General features: G+C 48.8%; 1 protein-coding gene across 3 annotated transcripts; it reads right to left on the bottom strand.

Annotated features, from left to right (window-relative positions):
- Positions 1 to 4,107: 4,107 nt before the first annotated feature.
- Positions 4,108 to 22,776, bottom strand: ROGDI (rogdi atypical leucine zipper). 3 transcript variants are annotated; one of them, XR_012463527.1, is made up of 12 exons: positions 22,716 to 22,759; positions 20,301 to 20,372; positions 18,782 to 18,864; positions 17,903 to 17,957; positions 17,300 to 17,380; positions 13,409 to 13,504; positions 9,861 to 9,959; positions 9,264 to 9,377; positions 8,493 to 8,542; positions 7,523 to 7,649; positions 6,849 to 6,958; positions 4,110 to 6,279 (listed from the first exon to the last, which is right to left on the bottom strand). XR_012463527.1 is itself a non-coding variant. In XM_074158422.1 (11 exons), exons 1-11 carry the CDS (start codon positions 22,755 to 22,757, stop codon positions 6,917 to 6,919), a joined length of 861 nt encoding a protein of 286 aa, XP_074014523.1. In that variant the 5' UTR covers positions 22,758 to 22,776; the 3' UTR covers positions 4,108 to 6,916. The 3 variants fall into 3 exon arrangements, 1 of the variants encoding a protein (XP_074014523.1); XR_012463528.1 differs by having other exon boundaries at positions 6,051 to 6,250; positions 22,716 to 22,771; XM_074158422.1 differs by having other exon boundaries at positions 4,108 to 6,958; positions 22,716 to 22,776.
- Positions 22,777 to 23,692: the final 916 nt, after the last annotated feature.

Genomic DNA, 23,692 nt, shown 5'->3' with positions numbered 1-23,692 from the left:
AGGTTCAGAAAGGACCCCCCTGCTTTCTAAACTCCTTCTCAGAGAGGGGTCTAGGTGCGGCTCGATCCAAGCCTAATCCCAGACTTGGTCAACCGTTTGTCTAAAGGGTTATATATGCGCAATCAACCTTTTATATTACTTAGCTAAGATTTCAAAGTTTAGCATGCTATTAGTCACTTACCGAGAATCTGTTGCGGCAAGGAATCTCTCAACCTCGAGGAGTAGAACCTTAAGCGAGCGTCCTCACAAAAGGGGAGATCCTGGCATGCAGCCGCTGCCATACAGGAGAGCTCTTGGGCACTATTTATAGAGTAAGATAATTGACCTATAGTCATATTCTCATAGGAACAAAATATCTAGGTCCCCACTCCAGACAGTGTTTTGGCTGTGTTGCCGGCCATCCCCCAAAGTCCAGGTGCAACTCATCACAGCTCCCACTGATGGTTATGGCAGGAGCTGGGGCAGGGGTGGAAGGGGAGAAAGGGGGAGAGCACACCACCCCTTGCTCTGAGGAGCTGGGCCAGGGAAGCCCAAGCCAAGGCCTCACTCTCCTGCCCTCTCTCCCTGCAGGAAGGGCCCTACAGCCCTGGCAGCCACAGGGTTCAGTACTTCCTTGCTGCCTTCTCTGCCCATTCCTCCGGCAGCCCAGGCTTCCGAAAAGCTGGAAGCCCTTCCTGTTGCCATGCACACACGCAGCAGTGCAGGCATGGTCCCACTTCTCCCTCCAGCCAACCAGGCCTGTGGAGGAGAGCAGGGTGCCACGCTGATTCAACAGCCTGCATCTATAGCAGTTGCATAAAATGAAGGCAGCTTTTTCCTCATAGAAGTCTTGCCAAGCTCCTGCTCTAGCCCGGGCACAGCATTCCCCGCCCTGCAAGGCCAGCCCTAAGTCAAGGCCCTAAGTCAGGGTTAGAAGGATCACGCTCTCCCCAGGCAATGGCCTGCATCCTCCAGTGAGGGACCGGCAGCACGTGGCTGCGTTTCTCTTCCAGTCTCCCCTGCTAGCAGGAACTGTCTTGCTGCCCAGCAGGTCCATAGGTCAGCCACCTGGATAAGCTCTGAGCAGAAATGGAGACAACAAGCCAAAGCCCAGACCTGGAAAGTGAGATCCATGGCTTCCTAAGCCACCTGGCAAGGAAAAGGTTCTTTGAGACCAAGTGGGACATCGCTGCCCTTGCTATCTTCTTCATCTTTGTGGATGAGTGCATCACTCAGCACGAGGCATGTGCCGGACAGCTTCTCTCAATGCTGCCCTAATCCCAGCAACTCCTGCAGGCCCCCAGCAGCATAGCCCTGGAGGAAGAGTGGCAGAGTGCAGCCACTCCATTTACGTTCAGCAGGCAAAGGCAGCAACAGCAGCAAAGATACAGGTGCCTGGAGGAAACATTCCCTGGTTGCAAGACCACTTTCATAACCATGCCACCACCTTGCCAAATGCTAGCCAGCCTGGGCTCAGATGGTGTTTGTGAGGTTCCATGCCCTGTGTGATGTACAGCACTTCACTCAAAGTGCTGCAATGCTAACAGGGGAAAAAGGGAGCAGACAGCCAAGAGGGTACTTGCTGAAACACAGGATGCTAACAAGGAGACGAAGAGGCTGATGGTGATGTAACTGCTCACTTTTCTCCAGGGACTACGCCTCTGCTGCAGCTCCTGGTGCTTATCCACTGCTGCTGCAACCGTGACTCAGACACTCCCCGAAACAACGCAAGGTGATAAAACCCCCACTGCTCACCCAAAAATGACCTGGGACACACAGGCGCTCCCAAAGCTGCGGCCCATCCTGCAGTATCTGTGGTGTTTGCTGAAATAGGGGGTGGGAGGGGAGGAGGAAAGCAGGCAGAGCACTGGACAAACCCTGCTCTCCCCTGCAGAGACACACTTGTGTTTCAGGAGAAACACAGCCCTGCCACCACGGGTGGGGGGTGTTCACCCAGGGAAGGGAATAGGGGAGAACAGGCTGGATGTGCTTGAGCAGGCACAGATGTGCCCAGGACCTTTGCACTGCTCTGGGGGAGGGAAGTGATACCTGGCCTTGAGCATAGAAAAAGCATGGAGACTATTTTAATTTGTGCATGCACAAACTCCTGCCCCTCTTTACAATGACACATCCCTTTCCAAAACAACCAGATTCCCAGAAGGAAAGTGGGCATAGACAACCTGGCAATAGAACCATAAACACGCCTCCACCTCACGGCTGGACAGAATGACACTTCCTGTGCTCTTCTCTCTGCTGCACCTAGAAATCGGACTCTCTCTTCTCCTGAGGGCCAAGAGCTGCCCAGCCACTTCCACCCTTCTCTACTACTGCCCTTCCTGTTCTCTGTACATGGATGAATGTGAACCCCTTGCACGGTACCTGCAATGCCATCCTAGGACAATACACCCACTTGAGTCAGTCTACCCCACAATCTCCCTAAGATACAGTACCTTAAGGCAGACTTTTCAGCTACAAGCCATAGATCATCCTCAGCTATTGCAGCCAAAGTGGAGAATGAGTGCCCCCTGCCCCCCCCGCCCCGAGCCAGCAGTCATGGGAACCACCAGGGAGTGAGAGCAAGGAGAAGGAGGATAAAGTATTGTTTTCTTCCAGCGAGAGGCTGGAACCCTTCTCCAAGCTCCCACTTGCTGATCACCAAAGCACACTGTGAGGCATCCTCACACTAAAGTCCCTTCTGGGATGACTGAATGGGAGGCCCAGCTATGCCTCTTTTCAGCATTTTGGGCTCCAGCCCTTCCGTTACAGGCTTAATTTCCAGCTGTACTGAAAGCAAAGCATGGCACTGTCCCTGGCTGTGAATATCCATTAGAAGAGGCAGCACAAGGCTCTGAAGATGCTTCAAAGCACAGCCACAGCTTCTTGGAACCTTTTTAGTCCCTGTAGAGACATTTGGAGCACATGAACCGGATTCCTTTATGTTGTACTGCATCAACTTTGTTTCTTAGAAAGTTTGCCTCACTCTTCCCAGAGGACACAAAAGAATGTGAAAACAAAGCTGGTCTGTGCAAGGGCCCAGTGGCTCCCTCCTCCCTATGGTCTTTGCAGAGGATGCTTGGGGCACCAAAGAGAAAGTTTGTTCTTCATCCTGAAGATTAGCAATGCCTCCAATTTAAAAAGCATCACCCCATTTACCTAGAATCCTTACAGTCTCAGGGGTAGCCAGGTTTTCAACTGGTATAGTCCCTCTGCTTTAGTGTGATATTCTGTGTCCCCACAGGTGATCCCATGATGGGGCAGGGTGACTCTTTGTGTTAGGGTACATACAAAACAAGAAAGGTCCAATTCTGTCCCAAGAACAGTAACTCCAGAAGGTGACACCCTGAAAGGCAGACAAGCACGTACTCATGAATAGAAGTGGTGGTATATGCCCTTCCAATGTTTCCATCATAGCTGGAAGGCAGGATGAGGCCAGGGATGTTAGGTGCAATTCCAAGCAAGTCCTGGCAGCGGCAATACTTGAGCAGACTGGCATCAGCACACACAGATATCTGTACTTTCAACTCCATCTCCAGAAAATGATTATAACGTCACAAACAGCCTTAACTGAGCTCAGCAAGGAGATGTTCTTGTCTGGCAAGTGCTGAGATGCCAGGAAGAGTACCATGGGTTTCTTGCTTGGTGTCTGTCGCTACTCTGTGGACAATACAGAAATAGCTGCTCAGACTGAGGTAGGCTAGAGGCAGCCATAAAACAGATTTTATTCGTTGCTCTCTTGGTCTGTGGTTCTGCTCTGTCATTGCCCTGCTACAGTGCTGCTGTTGAAAGCTGCCCAGGAAGTGTCTTCTCAATCTTAGTTCAGGCAACTCTAATTCCTTTTTGAAGGATATGTAGAAGTTCAGTAGTAGAGGCCCATGGATCAGTGTCATGTGTGGTTCCAGAACCAGCAGCATCCAGTCAGCAGCAACTCAACTGCTAGACCCATCAAAAGCAGGCAGCCAGTGGATCTAAGCAGCAGACCTCCCCTGAAGACTAAGCAGAGATTCCCTGGACAAAAGGGAGAAAGAAATGTGCCACCAGAAAAGGTTTTGCTCATGAGAACTATAGCTTCCCCAAAAGTAGCTAAAAAAAAAAAAAAAAAGAGAATAATAACCCAGACGAGGAAAAGGCAAGACAGTGTGATTATTTTATTCTGCTCCAGTCACACAGAAGCATTCATCAGTGCACATACCAATCAAAAGTGCTTGCAGCATCGCAGAGCAGCCCAAACTTCAGGCACACCTCATGCTCCCAAGCACTTGCCAAAGATTGTGGCCCACAACACCATTCTGTTGAATTTGCAAAGGGAGGAGTGGTCTGCCAGTAGCTATCCCAGTACCAACCTTACTGGGCTGCAAAAGCAGAGCCCTTAGGGCCTTCTAAAATTTTCTTCTGTGCTCAGAGGTTTAGTGGGGAAAAGCAACAGACTGTTAAGTCTTTTAATTGGTGGACGCTTGTTTTCAAATCACAGGCTACCAGCCCAGTGCTCTGGGCCAGACTCTCCTGTTGAATCCCACCCAGCTTGCCATTACCCTGTTCTTCTGTAACAATACCCTAGGCATTGTCCTGCAGCAACTACCACTGCCACCTTGCAGTCCTCATGACACAGCCACTGTGCATCAAGAGCTGGGATCAGACGGGTATTCCATTTTGCACATTCCTGCCCTCCAGAACTGAAGACGACTATTTTCATCAGAAGAAAACGACACACACTGGGTTGCATGTTATATGCCTATCAGCAGGAAGCTGACTTGGAGAGGATGTGGGAACATTAATTGGACTGTACACACTGGTGTGAATTAAAAGGAGCCTCCTCCACACACAGGGAGAGTTAAAGAAGAGCGCAGACCGCTCCAGAGAGGTTATTAACTACAAAAATACTCTCACCTGAGAAGCTGTTAATGGTGAGCAGTTCCACACATGCGCAATCACTTTCTAAGCAGAAAATGGTCTGGAACAGAGCAAGGGTTGGTAAATGCATACCCAGGGTTCATTACCACAACTAATCATAAGCCTAATTGACTGGAATCAGTAATGGGTCTGCTATTGCATCAGCCCATCCAGGCCTCTCTGCCTTCCACCTTTTATTACCTGCTAACAAACAGATTTATCCGTCACAGCCTGATACTCAAGTGTCGGTTCTGTTACTGCCTGCAACCTGTGATATTAGCACGTGTAATATTACCAAGCATGGCACCAAGTGTCAAGTGGTCAGAGAAGGATGCTGCAGCAGTAACAAGGCTGGCTGGCACCAACCCACTCAGGATCCCAAGGATGTTACAAAGGGACAGAAAGGGAGGTGGCAGACAAGACAAGGTAGGCCACACATGCCCAGAGCAGAGGTCTATGCAGCAAAGAAAAAAAATCAAAGCAACAAACCTATCCCTAGTCTCCCTTCTTGGAGCTATTCAAAAGCCATCTGCACATGGTCCTGGGTGGCTCTGCTTGAGTAGGAGAATTGGACCAGACAGACCCCAGAGGTCTCCTTCCAACCTCTTCTGTAATTCTGTGATCTCTTCCTTTTGAGCACAGCATTCTGGATGGCACTTGGAAAACACCAGGATTCTGGTGTTTTCCAACTACGCTGTCAAGATAGGCTCCAATAGTCCTGGTGTTTTGCAGGGACCTCCGTAAGCCTGCAGTCTTCACGTCAGCACACATGTAGGCTCCTGGGTAAGGTACTCCACCTGTGTAAGGAAAGCCACCGGAAACACAGCCTGGACATGGCTAGCTGGAGTCAAGCAGGAGACAGGTGATGCTTCCTCATCACTTGACAACCAGCTCCATGAGCGAACCCAGCCCAATTTCAGCCTCTTCCGAACATGACCATCAAGCAAACTTCGGAGAAGGTCTTCAGGTAGTAGTCGGGTGTCAGACAGCACTGTGCTGATGCTACGCAAACCAGGTCCAACCTTTGAAGTGCTGCCCAGCTCCGCCCTCAGAGACCACTACTGTCCTCCCAGTAAAGCAATCAGTAATCCAGCACGTATAACTAAAAACAGTCACTCACTTCAAAGAGCACACATAATTTTGATACTCTTTCATTCTCAGCACTGACAGCCCACAGGAGCATGGCAGGTCTAAGGATCTTTATTTCACAGTTATCAGTGGCTAGAGAGACAAGTTACATACTGTAGCATCCATGTGCAGGCAGCAAATCGTAGTAACAATATGGTACTCGCTTTGGGTTTAATGACAGGATGTGAGACTGCACAGCTGTGCTCAAGGTACCGAGGCAGCTCCAAAGGCTGGCAGTGAAAACAAAAAACTAAACCTGGAAAAAACCAATTGGCCCAACTAGGTCTTAGGAAAAAAAAAAAAAAAAAAAAAAGTATTATCACATTGATGCCAGGGAAAAAAAAAAAAAAAAAAAAAGTTCAAACAGCAGCAAGTGAGAATATCTCCAAAGAGGAATCAATCACATGAGCACGGACAGAACAGATAGGAGAGGGAGAAGCTCAGGGTTAGTCATAACCACAGCTGGACCAGATCACAACAACATATTTCACTACATGGAGCAACATGCCCTACAGTTTTTGTGGTGTATTATATTAGTCTGTCTTCATCCCTTCCCAGCCAGCTCACAGTCCAGCAGTTAGTTACAACACTGTGTGCAAATAAGGTTAGTGAGAGTGGTCCACAGCTCCCCATCCCCTGTAATGGGCTAGTGTAATTCATCAAGGTTTGGAAAGTGTAACCCACAGAACGCACATGCGAACAAAGACAGGTGGAAGCTCTCGCCAACCGCATGGCTTGGTGCCCTGCTTACGCAGCAGTCCCAGACAAGGCTAGTAAAGTTGTGTCTCTGGATACACTGACCCTACCCTATGGAGGGCCACATGGTAGTGAACCACAGCACTCCTCAGGCTGACCTGAACTCAGCTGGCATGTTGAAAACAAACGGGGAGAAGCTGGAAGGGCTTGGACAATCCACAGAGAATTAATATGGCCTGTAGTTCCAGTAACTGAAGAAAACAGATATCTGGAAAGCAAGAAGAAAAGCAGATAAGTTCCTGTATCCCTTGGGTCATAGAAGAAGGAACATATAAAGCATGCACGAAGATTGAGCTTTATAGTATTACGTGCTTCAGCACTGCACTCCAGAAGGGCAGATTTGCTGCTATTGTCAATGAAGAAGCTTGGAGCACAAAGTTACTTGCTCAAGGAGGCAGCTAGGTCAGCTGCAGAGCTGGAACTGAACACTGGTCTGCTGGAATCTAGTTTCCTGAGGTCTCCATGCCTTCTCTACAGCACCCTGGCATTTTCTCACATCCAGCTCATGACTGAGAACACAAAAGTGTCTACCTGCTCCTCTCCATCTAGTCACTAGGTACAGCAAACACATCTGCCACATTACTACACTTATCCCAGATGGCTGTCTGCCAGGCAGTGCCAGCCAGCTCCCTGGCTCCAGAGCATTGACTCATGATTTGTTTTCAGTTTATATGTACGTTGTACAGAATAACATCACATCAGATTTTTAGGAGATCTGAAGTCCTTTCAAAATCCAGAGTTAAAAACAAAGCCCCTTCTCTAAGGCCATTACCTTGTCCTTCAGTTGCTGGCAAAGCTGCAGTGAAACTGTGAAGAAGACAAGGGCATCATTTAACCATGGGACAACACATTCAACTTTATGGACATGGCTGACTTCATACCGCTGGTTGCCAAACTCACTGGAGTGGGGGAAAAAGAGCACAGTTTCACACACAACAGCACAGAACACAAAACTCAACTGTCCTCCATTCTCACAGAAGAGATCATTATGATTTCTACTACATTTAAAACAGCACCTGGCAAAGTTCTAGAATGCAAACTCTCAGTCTACCTCTGACCAGATTTAGAGTTAAGCTAAATCTAATAGGCTTAAGGTAGAAACTTTACCACTTTCCAGAGAGGCACAAAAGCAGTAAATGCAGACAGCAATGCCAATAACTTGATGTTCAATTTGGTTGACAGCTCTGATCTCTAGACAAACTCATGGCACTGTATGGGTGGGCTGTATCTTGAAAAGCCACACCTTTGGACCTTTCACAGAATGATATGGGGCTGGAAGGGACCTCTGGAACATCATCTAGTCCAACCCCCTGCCAAAGCAGGTCCACCCAGAGCAGGTTGCACAGGAACGTGTCCAGGTGGGTTTTGAATGTCTCCAGAGAAGGAGACTCCACCACCTCCCTGGGCAGCCCGTTCCAGTGCTCTGCCACCCTCACAGGAAAGAAGTTCCTCCTCATGTTTAGGTGGAACTTCTTATGTTCAAGTTTGTGCCCATTTCCTCTTGTCCTATCCCTGGGCACCACTGAAAAAAGACCAGCCCCATCCTCTTGACTTTATGACCGAGTCATTAAAGAAGCACGGTTATGGGCACCTGTGCATTCACAGACACAGACACAGCACGCAACTCAGTCCAGCTTCTCCACTTAATAGATGCTATAGTCAAAATTGAGTACAGCCATTTGGATCTCTTCCTCAGCATACTTCTACAACTGTTAGAGAGCCCTTGCTGTGACTGTACTTACAACATAGCTCCAGGGTTGTGTAAAATAGACCCTCCAGATGGCTTGAAGTTCTAGAGGAAAAGGAAAAGGTCATTAGGATTTTGACACAGTAAACAAACTGCTTAGAAGAAGGATGTTTACCGTTCGCATTTTCAGTAGCCTGACATCAAGAAATGCCTATACTCTCTCTGAATACTCCATTCATATGGAATCCATGTCATTTGATCACTTTCTGCTCCTTCACGAAAAAAATTCTATACAGTGGCCGAGTCCAATTTAGGTCCAAATTTTAGCACCACAAAAATAAGATGAGAAGATTCAGAATAAAATCAAAAGATAAGGACTGCATTTCATAAAGCTTAAGAGTTTAATTCTGTTTTTACAGGACATCAAGCTGACCCAAATCCAAGATGTGAAGCAGAGAAGTATTCATCAAAACTCTATTCAGAAAACCAAGATGCTACTTCAACGTAAACTAGATTATCAGAATTATGCCTTTCCAAAATTATCAAACTATATTGCAAGATGAAGCATTACTTGGCAAAAACCAGTTACTGGCTTTCTCCAGGGCACTGGTATTTTCTTCTGGGCTAAGTGGCCATGCCCCAAACAAGATTTGGAGCCAGGGTTCTGTCTGCAGCAAATCTGAACACAGACACTTAACACCAGTTACAGTCATTTCTGCATTATCTTATGCATATAACATTGTACCATGTAGCAGTGCAATCTCCTCCTCACAGTGGGAAGTAGGGGAAGGTAAATAAACAAGGCTGAAGAGACAGCAGGCATCACCTTGGTTGTGCTGGGCTGCAGCACATGGAGTTGGTAGACAGTCAGGCAGAGCTTGTTCAGGTTAATATAGAAATTCACAAGGATGTCTGGAGGCAGAGCAGGGGTGAACATTTTCTGGTGAGAAAATAAGTAGTTTATTCGTCAGTGAAAGGAATATTATTTCTAATGCTGGGAAATCACCACCTTTTCCTAAGCCATACTACAGTTACCCCACAGTGTGAGGGACCTTAGGAAAGAAAGACTGAGCAGCTTGCAGGCAATGGTTGTTCCTCTTGCTGCACTTGATCAAATGGTGTGTACACGATGGTGACAAGACGATGAAGCAGTGTTCACAATGGCAAATCATCCCTGGACAAGCTTCCTGGGCAGAGAATACAACTTAGTCTCTGAGAACCGGAGTCCTCAAGGCCAAGTCATCTGCTTTTCCCACAGGAAGATAAGAGGGCAGCCAAAAATGCTCAGGATTTACACCTACTTCAGCTCTCTCTTTCTGCTTCAGAGACACTTCAGAAATCCACTTCCACCAGGATGTAGCATAATATCCTAACTGTTGCATGCTGCTAGACTGTATGGAAATCTAGACCACCACATACTTACCGTGAGACCACTGGAGGCAATCTCTGGTAGAGTCAGAGTGGCTGGAGTGGTAAGCCGATTTCGGGCTCTTGAGAGCTGTAACATCACAGCATCCATAAGCTACAAGATAACATACAGTACACTGCTGAGTGGCAATCCCTGGACACCTCTGGACATTGTGCTGCAATCCTACAGCCTTCTGCAAGTGTTACAACAACAAAGAGCACCACCACCACCGCCGCCCTTCCAGGAATTCAGGGACTTAATGGGACAGGATGGATTCCGCATAAATGCAGTTTATTACCACCTTCAAAAACACTTGTGAGACAGGCCAGGAGTGTTTAATACTAGGGACTGAAAAGAGAACAGCTATTCATTAGAAGAATAAGAAGAGAACATGAGATCAATTACTGATGCCACAGAGCATTGACAAACTCATCATCAGCTCTCTTGAAGAGCATGCCTTAAGGAAAAACAAGCTGTGTTCTAGTCTCCCCACTCCCATATCAGGTACAATAACTGCTGAATTCCCCTCCTCCCTGTTCATAACTGTCTATGATTTAGGGCATTAGATAAAAGAACCAGCTCATTGTGAGTCCAATCCTGCCAGAAGCCACAATTCAAAGGCTCTATTCAGACAGACGTCCTTTTCCAGAAAAAAAGTGGAAAGCAACATATATGTGTTATAGAGCTCATGACTGCTAAGATTAAGGCATTTTACATTATGACTAATTTCTCTCCCCTGCTTCCACCCAAAAGGAAATAGTTTTATTACCTAGCTTCTTTCTATTAGCAGCCCTTGCCCATGTGGAGACTAGGGTTAGCTTTCTCATGTTTGATATTGTGATGGATTCTAACGAGTAAGTCGAAACTCTGGTAGCTTCAGAGAGCATTTCCAAGCAGAGGGCTGGGATTTACTGCCACGCAGCAGCTGGTCTGTATCAGACCATATCAACTATCTTGAGACAAGAAATCACCAGCCCTACTCAAGGAGATGCATTGTTGGACCTGTTGGTCACAAATGCAAGTGAGGCCATCAGGGATATCAAAGTTGAAGGCAGTCCAGGCTGCAGTGATCATGCTCTAGTGCAGTTCACTCTCTTAAGAAGTTTGAAGCCCAAGAGGAACACCATCAGGACGCTAAATTTTAAGACAGCGAACTTCCAACTCTTCAAGGAGTTAGTAAATAGGACCCCATGGGAAACTGCCCTTAGGGACAAGGGAGCAGAACAAAGCTGGCAGATCTTTAAGGATGCTCTCCATAGAGCACAAAAGATCTCAATCCCAACATGTAGGAAATTGGGTAAGGAAGGCAAGAAACCACCATGGTTGAGCCGGGACCTGCTGGTCAAACTAAGGGGTAAGATGGGGCTACACAGGAAATGGAAGAAGGGACAGGCAACCTGGGAAGAGTATAGGGATGTTGCCCGGCTGTGTAGGGATGAGGTCAGGGAGGCCAAGGCACAGCTAGAATTGGGCTTGGCAAGGGACATAAAGAAAAACAAGAAAGGCTTCTACAGGTACATTAATCAGAAAAGGAAGGTTAAAGAAAATGTACCCCCCCTAATGAGCAGCAGTGGGGAACTTGTATCAACGGAGGAGGAGAAGGCAGAAGTTCTCAGTAATTTTTTTGCCTCAGTCTTCACTGGCAACCCCTCTCCTCCTAGCTCTTGTGTTGATGGCCCACAAGTTGAGGATCCAGGTGACAAAGTCCATCCCGCTATAACTGAAGACATGGTACGTGATCACCTAAGGAATCTAAAGACATACAAGTCCATGGGACCTGATGAAATCCATCCCAGAGTCCTGAAGGAACTGGCTGATGAAGTTGCAAAGCCACTTTCCATGATATTCGAAAAGTCATGGCAGTCAGGTGAAGTCCCTGCAGACTGGAAGAAAGGAAACATCACACCCATTTTTAAAAAGGGTAGAAAGGAGGACCCTGGGAACTACCGACCTGTCAGCCTCACCTCTGTGCCTGGGAAGATCATGGAGCAGATCCTTCTGGACGCCATGCTTGGGCACATGGAGGACAGGGGGATGATTCAGGACAGCCAACATGGCTTTACTAGGGGCAAGTCCTGCCTGACTAACCTAGTGGCCTTCTATGATGAAGTGACTAGGTCAGTAGACAAGGGGCGACCTATGGATGTGATCTATCTGGACTTCTGTAAGGCCTTTGACACGGTTCCTCACAACATCCTGCTTGCCAAATTGGAGGGATACGGATTTGATGGGTGGACGGTTTGGTGGATAAGGAATTGGCTGAATGGTCGCACCCAGAGGGTGGTACTCAATGGCTTTAAGTCCAGATGGAGAGCAGTGACAAGTGGTGTCCCTCAAGGGTCCGTGCTGGGACCAGTACTGTTTAACATTTTTATCAAAGAGATAGACAGAGGGATTGAGAGCACCATCAGCAAGTTTGCAGATGACACCAAGCTGTGTGGTGTTGTCGATACACCAGAGGGATGGGATGTCATTCAGAGGGACCTGGACAGGCTGGAGAGGTGGGCCCAGATGAACCTCATGAGGTTCAACAAAAGCAAGTGCAGGATTCTGCACCTGGGAAGAAACAATCCTCAGTATAAATACAGACTGGGGGATGAGGTGTTAGAAAGCAGCCCTGAGGAAAGGGACTTGGGGGTGCTGGTGGACGAGAAGCTGGACATGAGCAGGCAATGTGCCACATCCTGGGCTGCATCAAAAGAAGTGTTGCCAGCAGATCCAGAGAGGTGATTCTGCCACTTTACTCTGCTCTGGTGAGACCTCACCTGGAGTACTGTGTGCAGGTCTGGAGCCCTCAATATAGAAAGGACATGGACCTGATGGAGCGGGTCCAGAGGAGGGCCACCAAAATGATCAGGGGGCTGGAGCACCTCTCCTATGAGGACAGACTGAGGGAGCTGGGGTTGTTCAGCTTGGAGAAAAGGAGGCTCCGGGGAGACCTCATAGCGGCCTTCCAGTACCTGAGGGGGGCTACAGGAAGGCTGGGGAGGGTCTGTTTACAAAGGCCTGCAGTGACAGGACGAGGGGCAATGGTTTTAAGTTGGAGAAGGGGAGATTTAGACTGGATATTAGGAAAAAGTTCTTTACTCTGAGGGTGGTGGAACACTGGAACAGGTTGCCCAGGGAGGTGGTTGAGGCCCCTTCCCTTGAGATATTCAAGGTGAAGCTCGACGAGGCCCTGGGCAACCTGGTCTAGTTGGGGGTGTCCCTGCTGACTGCGGGGAGGTCGGACTAGATGACCTTTGGAGGTCCCTTCCGGCCTGGACCCTGAATCTATAAACTACTACTGGCAAGTCAGAAGTCCCTTTCAAATCGTCAGTAAATCACGAGTACTAACCTTAATCTTTTATTTGCTGATGCCTGCCTCATCCCTTCTCTCCTCAAAAGCCCTGACAGGGAAGAGCATGGAAGAGCACAGGAGGGAATGTGCCATGGGTATAAATGGGGAATCCATTTCCAGTAAGAGACTCAAGAGAATAACGAGCATTAACTGTTTTTAAAACAACAAATGGAGGGAAGAAAAATGCATGTTCCTACCCAAGTAGGGAAGGCTTTCTCCTCACCTTGAGAACCTCTGAGCCTGTTTTGAACTGGTGGTTTACATCTCTGTTCACAAGCAGGTAAATGGCTTGGTTAACATGGTTTCTAGCATCCTGGATCTGCAAAGGTAGAAAAAAGCCCTATTAAAGAAACACTCTCTGTAATAAACACAAGGAAGTAGAGGGTTCCTGGTTATCTCATTGGCCCTACGAAAATGGGGATGCCTCAAATGTTGAGACCATTTCTCTCTGAGTACCAGACACCTACTAATACAAATCTACCACTGCTGCCCAGACGCATTATTGGGTTCGTCACTTATAAGACTGGAGATGCAAAGCAGTTTGATAGCTACAACCTGAACTGTCAATAAAAATATTGCTGCTGCTCTGAAGGAACAGTGACATCAGGCACTCTCATCCTGGGAAGACCCTGATGATGACTGTTCAGGTAGGAATTTTCACTATTGATGATAAACGGCAGTCACAAATAATGATTTCTTCCTTAGAAACTACATAGAGCTAAATCCAATGACATAAATTACATCAATAGCAACAACGACCAGCAAACACTGATTTCTAATACAGTGTCTCTGGCAGTATTCCAGAGCTCTTCTAAGCTATAATTGTTGGGGTTGAGCATTATCTCCAGCAATCAAGCTGCCATCGCGCTGCTTGTGTGGAACTTGACCAAACTCAGGACACAGCTAGGTCAAGTCCCTCTCAAGCAAGACAGCTTCTAGCCAGGAGACAATTATCAAAGCAAGGTTGATGGGTGTATCCCAATGCTTTCGTAGGAACAAGGACAAACCAGAGGAAGAAAAAAATGGCCCTAGGAGAAAGTTACTTGTGTTCAGTTCCAAGCAGCAGCAGGAAAATTTTAAAAAAGCAAAGAGGTAAATCAGAGGGTGAAATAAATGGAAAAGGTAAGCAGGGAAGCCTGCATGAGAGGTGGCTGCTGGAAGACAGGTAACACAGCTTGGGCTATTTGCAGTTTGATACAACTACACTGCTCCCCAGCAACCCCAGATCCTAGCTCAGCCTTGTAGAGGCCTCCCTGGCATAGATCTGGGCACTGGTTCCTTCTCACCTGAAGCTCAGGGATCACACAATAGCCCTGCTCTTAGAAAGCACAGGGCACTGAAGACTGCAGAAAGAAGAGATGATGAAGTCCAGTGTCAGACTGCAGAGAGACTCTGCAGGTACTTGGACTATGGCATCTCCAAACATCACCACCTCCAGCCTTTACATCTCCCAGATGCTTTTCAGCAAGCTAAGTGGTTACTGGCAGTGTTGCCAACCCAGCAATGCCAATCCAGCTACTATAAGGATTTGCATTATTCCTGTTCCCCCTTGATTTTGCTCCATTTTCTAATCAAGTTCCTCAAAACTTGTGTGCCTGCACTTGTGTTCCTCAAAAACATGTCTATACTACAATTTCTTACTGATAACTTGACTTTGCACAGAGAAACAAAACTCCAAGTTGGCACCACTCACTAAGGAAGAAACTCACAATATTTCAAGATTTCACTGAATTTCACTGAATTTTTTTTTTTTAGAGTTGGAAGGGACCATATAGATCATCTAGTCCAACTCCCCTGCTGAAGCAGGATTGCTTAGAGAATGCTACTCAGGACTGCATCCAGGCGGGTCTTGAAAATCTCCAAAGAAGGGGACTCCACACCCTCCCTGGGCAGCCTGTTCCAGGGCTCTGGCACCCTCACCGTGAAGAAATTCTTTCTCATATTTGAGTGGAACCTCCTATGTTCCAACTTGTGCCCGTTGCCCCTCGTCCTGTCACTGGGAACCACTGAAAAGAGTCTGGCTCCCTCCTCCTTCAGCCCACCCTTCAGATACTTATAGGCATTAATAAGGTCTCCCCTCAGCCTTCTCTTCTCCAGGCTAAAGAGTCCCAGCTCTCTCAGCCTTTCTTCATAAGGGAGATGCTCCAATCCTTGAATCATCCTCGTTGCCCTTCGCTGGACTCTTTCCAGTAGTTCCCTATCCCTCTTGAATTGGGGAGCCCAGAACTGGATGCAGTATTCCAGTTGTGGCCTCACCAGTGCAGAGCAGAGGGGGAGAATGACTTCCCTCGACCTACTAGCCACACTCTTCCCTATGCAGCCCAGGATTCCGTTGGCCTTCCTGGCCACAAGAGCACACTGCTTGCTCATTGTCATTTTGCTGTCTACCAGGACTCCCAGATCTTTCTCTTCGGAACTTGACTCCAGCAGGTCCACGCCTAACCTGTATTGGTGCCTGACATTCTTCTTGCCCAGGTGCAGGACCCTACACTTTTCCCTGTTGAACCTCATGAAGTTCTTCCTTGCCCAGCTCTCCAGCCTGTCCAGGTCTCACTGGATGGCAGCATGGCCCTCCGGGGTGTCAGCCACCCCACCCAACTTGGTATCATAAGCAAAGTTGCTGAGGATACACTTGGTCCCCTCGTCCAGGTCGCTGATGAATATGTTGAACAGGACTGGACCAAGTACTGACCCCTGGGGGACACCACTGGTTACAGGCCTCCAGCTTGAACCTGTTCCATTAACCATTACCCTTTGGGTCCTGTCACACAGCCAGTTCTCAATCCACCTCACTGTCCCCTCATCCAGCCCACACTTCCTTAGTTTTCCAATGAGGATGTTATGGGAGACAGTGTCAAAAGCCTCGCTGAAGTCAAGGTAGATGACATCTGCTGCCCTCCCCTCATCCAGCCAACCAGTTATGGCATCATAGAAAGCTATCAGAGTGGTCAAACATGATTTACCCTTGGTAAATCCGTGTTGCCCACTTCCAATAACCCCCCGCTCTTCAACTTGTTTGGAGATGACATCTAGAATGAGTCTCTCCATTACCTTCCCAGGGACGGAGGTGAGACTAACGGGTCTGTAGTTCCCAAATGCTCATTTTTAATTTGGACAGGACAAAGATCTCCATGTGATCACTGTAAAAGTTTCTGCACAGAGTCCCTTAGGCATTCACATTCCACACCTGAACAATATCAGAACACAAAACTCTTCCAAGTAAAGAAAGGAAGGTCTTTTCCACAAAAGCTGGTAAAAGCCTATCAACTAAGTACAAAACACCCACAAACCAGGATGCACTGCTGAGCGTTACCACAAAAACTTCCTTGCCTTGTTGTGAAGCATAAACTAACTCGGTCAGCTTTGGTATTAACATCTCAAGAACATAAATTTTCTAGATTTCTACAATATTACTGGTTAGAGCTTTCACTCCACTGCCAAAGCAGCTGTTGGAAACTGCACTCAAGACCAAATGCGCTGATCACCTAGGAGAATCCGAGCCATGGCATAGTGAAGTACATGGAATGCATCTTTCTCCAGCCTACCCAGCTGTCACAAAGTAACTGCGGGAAACTATGTTTTCAAGATCAGGCCCTAGATCAGGTCCTGAAATGGGGTACCTCCCAGCAAAATGGTGGGAAAGACATTCAGTGTTCTAGACAGCCACATCCCTTTAACTCCTTAACTGGGGGAACTCAGATATGCTACAAGAGCACAATGCAGTGAGATTTGTTGTCAGCATAAAAAACCCCTTCTGTAAGAGAATGAGCACAAGCTATTCAAAGCCTCCGAGGTTGCTCTTTGCCCTGCTAGCCTGCGTTTTACAAGCAGACACAAGGCCAGTACTGCACGGGCACCCTAGGCACTCCTTTTAAAGGATTATGACTGCTCTATGCAGGCAGCCTTCAGCTTGCTGGCACTTCAGGAACCCACCTCTCTCTCCTAGCACCATAACTAAATTTAATTACATCTGTTTCCTCCCTTATGTTTTACCACTGGAGCTAATGTAGGACAGAACATAACCTTCTCTCTCAAAAAGCGAGGGGTTACAGCTACTGCTTGGAGTAGCTCGCGCAAACACTACAGACAGGTAGGCATCTAAAGTTAACAGTACCTGCTGCAACTTCCACTGCTTGTCTTCCCGAAATGCAAAGTGCAGCAGCTGATTATTTCTGGGCATTTTCAGATTAACGTCCTTGAAGAAAGAAACAAACACATGAAGAGCAAGCAATCCCCATATGCAGAACATGGAGACGGCCAGTCCCACTCCACTCTGTCTCCCAGACCATCTTGGCAAGCTGCTTTCAGCAGTCTTGGCACAGCCAGAACTTCAGTCCTCTACAGGAAGATGTTAATACAAAGGATAAGCTGAAAGGCATTCAGTGAATGGGGATCCCAGCAGGATACACATGACCTCATCTCAGAAGGCCCCCTAGGAAATCTGATATTACACCACAGCGGCGGTAAAGGCAAGGAATTCCTATGGAAGTTGACTCCATAGGAATTGGAGAGTTGACACTCACCACAGAGTTGAAAAATTTCAACAGTTGCTGAAACATTAAGGATTTAAGGCCTATTAGGGAAGACTGACAACGAATACTAATGGATCACTGGAAAAGCATAATTAGGATGGCCTCCCCCTTGAAGTCAAAGTGCAATAAGTATGACTCCCACCCCTTGATGGTAGTACAAAGCAAGAAGCACAGCAAGTACTCACAGCTTGACACAGGGCATCTCCCTGCAGCGTCAACACACCTTTCACCTGGTCTGTGCTGGAATGAGAAGAAAGATCTGGGAAACACAAGTCACAGGAGGCAAGAGACACCTACCGAAATTGCCAACCCAACACTGCCCCTCCCTGTCCCATACAGCTAGCCAAGTCCCCCTCCTTCCCAGGGTCAGCTGGGGGATGCAGATGAACTCTACACACACTTTCAAGTCCCTGGCTCTTGCCTGCAGCCAGCTGCTGTCATATTCTTTATGAGTCACCTCACCCTAGCTGCCCTGCCTAAAACATTATGTTCATTTCTGATCCCATGCTTATGTCAACAATTTGGTTGCTGTTACAAACAGGTCTCAGCTTGCTCTGTGCGAAGTAGATTTATTATTGCTATTTTAGGGAGATAGGACAAAGGATTTGTCCATGGTCAGAGTCAGAAATTGAGCCAAGAGCAGAATTCAGGTCTTGTAACTGCAACTCCCCACACCCAGAATCACAAAAATGCCCCTTGGCAAAACTGCTGACAGCAGCACACTGATACAACCCACCAACAGGAATCAGTGACTACAGTATAGGTGTTAGTAGGAAACAGCAGAAGTCTGGCTAAGGCATCCCCCTGGAACACAGCTACAGGCTGTTACGTTAACCTGCCATGAGTTTGTTTGTTTGCTTTCCTTAAGGCGAAATCTCATATCAAAGAAAGCCCCTTCACTTTGAGGGTGCTGTACAGACCTTTGCTGCAGACGCTCAGGGAACAGCGCCCTTTGCCGCAGAGGGAAGCCCCCAGCACAAACACTGGCACTGCCAGGAGCCTGGGTACAGCCCCCCAGTACAGTCTGGCATAGCACCAGCAATCTACCGACCACCACCACTTACCCCAATGTGCTCAGCACAAAGTTCTCCTGCTTGACGGCTCCTCCTGAGCCACTGGTGGGCAGGGAAAATCGGTGAGAGGCCTCCTGCCCAAGAGAGGACACAGTGAGTGCTGGAGCATCCACCCAGGCCCAGCGTACCACAAGCCAGCGACAAAGCCATGGCAAGAGCAGAAATGCAGATGCAGGCAAGTGGGCAAATGCAGAGCGGTCAGCTTTGCAAGCCTCCTGCAAACCACCTAGTAAAGCACAGAGATGTTCCCTCACCCTCCTGCAGGACAGACGCAGTGCAGGGGAAGGCTGTGTTGTGTGTGGCTCGTGGAGAAAGGCATCAGAAATCCCACACTCTGGCTTTGAGCCTGGGAGCCAGGGGAGGCAGCCAATGCCCAGTGGGGTGGCCAAGCCATCTGCAGCAGGAGCGGCACTCCACACGGCATGCTCGCTGCCCTGGCCTGTGCAGCGCAAGCACTGCTGGTCCCTCACCCATGTGGGAAGTCTGGAGTGAAAATCTGCCCTCCTGACTGGTTATATTGGCTGGCACTTGTCCTTTACAGAATCACAGAATATTTTTGGTTGGAAGGGACCTTTGAGATCATCGAGTCCAACCAACAAAAAAACCCCACCAAAACCAAAAACAAACAACACCCCCCCCCCAAAAAACCCCCAGAACACCAAACACCAAAATCAAAACAAACACCCACAACCACACACAAACCAACAATCACCCTTTAATCACACTTCACTCTTAAAACTATGACAAATTCTTCAAAACAGATACTATATACACAGATACTGCAGGTTATTGTCACCTGCTACTGAGTCAAGTCCTGGGTCAGCACCATAGCACCCCTACCACCTCGAGCACCCACCCCTCACCTCCACATTTTTGCCCGCGCTCTTGCACCACCCGCCGATCCCCACTGAAACCTCACAGCGTCACAGGGCTGGGCCTGTCAAAAAATGTCTTTGCAGGAGAGTGGTGACCTCTTGTGCAATCCCCTTTGGCCAGTTCAGGGCTGGCTCAGCCGAACACTTCATACCCCTGGAAGGGGCAGGTGCTGGCAGAGAAGTGGGTGTATCGAGAGAAGGATGGTTTTAAGTGAGGAGAGTGCATGCTAGTAATTACTGCACAAGTAGTAGCCTGTCAGCTAAAGGCCATTGCGCTCATTTCCACCATCACATGACAGTTACAGGCAGATCCGGATTCTCTGTTCCAGAAAATATTCACATCTCAGGCAAATGCCTGGGAGACGGGTCTGGCTGCCTCCATGTGCCTTTTCAAAGCAGCTCTCTCAGGAAAGAGGGTCAATTACAGAGCAATCTAGGGGAAATCAGCTTTATTGTGTGTCCTCGAGACCAGAGGGCAAGCAAACACTTGGGACAGTACTGGATATGCGTGATGGACCTTTAGGTGCACCCCCTACCACAAATTTTTTCCTCCAGGGAAAATCTGCCACCATTCCTCACATAGGAGAGCAAACACACCCACAATACAAAGAACAGATGAAGCAAATTAACCTTACCTTCAAAATATCTTGCAGCTGTTTCAAAACAGCATGGACCTCTTCTTGTAAAAGCCATTTAAATTCTTCTTCCTAAATTGTGGAAAGATAGCAGTGGAATCAATAGAAGTCTAACACTGGAAACAAATCTCTAAGCCACATATGAAAATTATTTAAGTTCGAAGTATTCTGTTATGTCCGTGCTGTTTAAATCACATGCTGGTAGGAAAAGAAAAAGATTTCTTCCTGATTTGTTGAAAGGCCTTACTCTCCACTTCTCTGCCCCAACCAAGTGAATGGTCCTCATTCTTGGTTTGACTTCATTTAACAAAGTAGCATTCCTACAAATCACTGTAGGAATAATCACAGCTTTAGGAAAGAACAGGCAGCACGGGATGTGAATTTCAGAGCAAAGTATGGATCCTGCTGCTTCAAAATCTGGGGCACCTTTTTAAGCTGCTGAGATGGGCTGGCCTTCGCAGGCCAGCTGCCAGACACCCACCCAGCCTCTCCCACCCACCCTCCTCAACAAGCCAGGGAGGAAATAAGATGAAAAGCTTGCGAGTTGAGATAAAGACAGGCAGATCCCTTACCAACTACTGTCACGGGCAAAACAGACTCTACTTGTGCACAAACGTGTTGCCAATTCAATGGCGAGAAGCAAAGACAAAAACTAAAGTGCTCCTACCCAACCCGCCCCTCAAGTGGCATTTTACCACACAACAGCAGCTGAAAAATAAAGCAGCTAAATTGAAAAGTGGGGGGAAGAGGGGAGAAAGCCTGAGGACTCCCAACCATTTGGGAAAATTCAGTAACAAGTTCAAATCAGACAACGCACTGCTGGTCTCAACCAGCTGCCTGCTACAGAGAAGCCTGTATAAAGCAGATCCTCAAGCCACAGTTAAGTATTCCTGTTAAACCACAAGACCCCACAAAGAAGATCATCAGAGGAGTGGAGACAGAAGCAAGCCAGGGACAAAGAAGAGATTGACACTTGCTACCTTGTAAGACAGGATATATTTTCCACATGGGAAGTACTGGAAAGGAATGAATTGAGCAGGTTGCCCACAGGAAAACTGGAAAGGTGTGGTCAACTCAGAAATTTAAGCCTGTGGGTTCTCCACTAGACTGTTCCTGTTCACCATGAGAAACACAAAATAACAGCATATGTTGTCACCTTATGCAAGAGTTATCTAAACGAGGAGCAGGATGAGGACGCTTTTGTTTCAACGAAGATTCACCCAAAGCAAGTACACACAACAAACCTGGGTAGGAGTCCCTGTTATCCTTCAGTCCAGTACAGGACCACTGACTTTCACCATTTAATCCCATTTTGGGTTTCTGGGGATCATATTGACATGTTGGATCCCTCGCTCTTTCATTCTCCATAACACTCACTCTCCTCCAGGTTCCCAAAGGAACAGAAATCACCTAAGTAAAGCAGATGCCTTTAGTGTCTCCACCAACCCACTGTCACCATGCACACAAATTTTGTCGCTTCCACTTCAAACCCTAGAATCATGGAATCACAGGATGGTTTAGGCTGGAAGGAAACTTTAAAGGTCCTGTAGCTCAAACCCTCTGAAACAAGCAGGGACATCTTCCACTAGATCAGGTTGCCGGTCATCATCAGTGTCTTTCATCCCCCTAGCAATGATGAATAGCATTAATTTCAGACCAGGTCAAGTTCATCTGCCATGTCTGTACACTACACATCTGTATTTTTGAGGAATGCTAGTCATGCGATTCCAAATCACATCAATTTTAGAAAAAAAATAGTTTTCACATGCAGCTTTCTGCCTAGCCCAGATGCACCCCTCCAATTCCCTCCCTAGATAGGAAGCTTTCGCTACTCCTTGCAGCTCAGGCCCCAGGAGGTGTCTGCAGTGTCAGCTGGCCCCTGTCTTTCCTACCTTTGCCAAGTCAACAAAGCTTCTTTGATGTGCCTGCCCACCCTTTGCCCGCTGCTCTTCCACCCAGCAGCACGTTGGACTGACCACGAAAAGCTCAAAGGTCGGTCAAACCGCGTTGTTTACCGCGGGCAGGGCTGCCTCCGGCACCGGCCCGGCACCGGGCTCGGGGCAGCGACCGCGACCCACCCTCGCAGGGCCGCGGGGAGACACCACCGCGTCGGCCGTCAGAGCAGCGGAAGAAGGAGCCCACGGCTGCGGGTGGCGGCGGGCTCGAGGATAGCCCGGCAGCCGAGCCTGGGGCCGGCCCGAAGACCTGTGCGGGCCGCACGGCCGGTCACCTCGGCAGCGCCGCGGCGGGGAGCGGCCGGCCCTCAGAGCGCCTAGGCCCGGGCCAGCCAGGGATAGGGACGCGGGCCGCGCCCGCCCGGAACGGGCCTGTGGAGGTCCCAGCAGGGGCAGCACCGCCCAGGGCCGGGCCGCCGCTGCTGGTCACGGGAAGCCCCGGGCCCTCCATCCGACTCACCAGCACCGCCCGCTCCGCCGCACTCGTCATCGCCGCCGCCATCCCGCCACAGGCCCCGCCCCACCCCGGCGCCCGCCGCCGCGCCGATTGGTTAGCGGCCCCGACCTCCGCCCGGCAACGCGGCGGAGGCAGCGTCTGATTGGCCACCACTACCGAGGCGTAGCGGGGGCGGCGCCTGAAAGGCGTGACGTGCGGCGGGCGGGAGCTGGCGCCGGGACAGCGCGGGTGTCACCGCGCACCCCTGAAGCTAAAAGCGGGCTGCCGGAGCCCTCCGCAACAGGCACAGGCGCGGGAGCCTCAGCAGTTTCTTCTTCTCAAAATTTGGAAATCGAAACAAACGCACGTCGGCGGCGCCGCCGCGACAGGAGGAGGGGGGAGCAGAGCATCACCTCCCGCAGCCCCGGCGGGGGGGCGGCCTGCAGGGAACTCACCACCGAGCGGGGGAAGCTTCTGCTCCAGAGCCTTCTGCCTCCTTTTCCAGCGCAGTGACGGCACAGAGCTTTTCCTGGTTCACTCACCGAAGCACAAGCCCATCAGGCCTCACACACGAACAGGACTGCTATTCAATAGCAAACCAATATTCTGGGGCTTGCAAACACACCAGGAAAGGGATCCTGCCTTAGAAAACCCGCTGCTGCGTTCATGCTCAAAAATCCCCAAGGACGCTCCAGACAGAGCTCCCCATGCTTAGAACACAAGAAGTCATCCTCACCAGAAAGTTCCTAGACCTCCATCTCTCAGCAGCCTTTGCTTTAAAACTAAGCCTTCATCCTCCTCTCTGTCCAGGTGTATGCAGCCCTCCGCCTGCAGAGGCTGAAATTTATCCAAATTCATCCTTTGTAGTGCCTCAGGGACAGGATCAGACTCTGCAGCGACCAGAATGCTCCCAGCCCTGCTGCTGGTTTTCAGCAACTCTGATTTTTGATGCACATATTTCTTTAATGCTACAATACAAGTTTGACAGGCTTTAGAAACTG

The sequence above is a fragment of the Numenius arquata genome, chromosome 14, assembly GCF_964106895.1.
Source record: "Numenius arquata chromosome 14, bNumArq3.hap1.1, whole genome shotgun sequence".
NCBI lineage: Eukaryota > Metazoa > Chordata > Aves > Charadriiformes > Scolopacidae > Numenius > Numenius arquata.
This window is presented reverse-complemented; position numbering and strand designations above follow the sequence as displayed.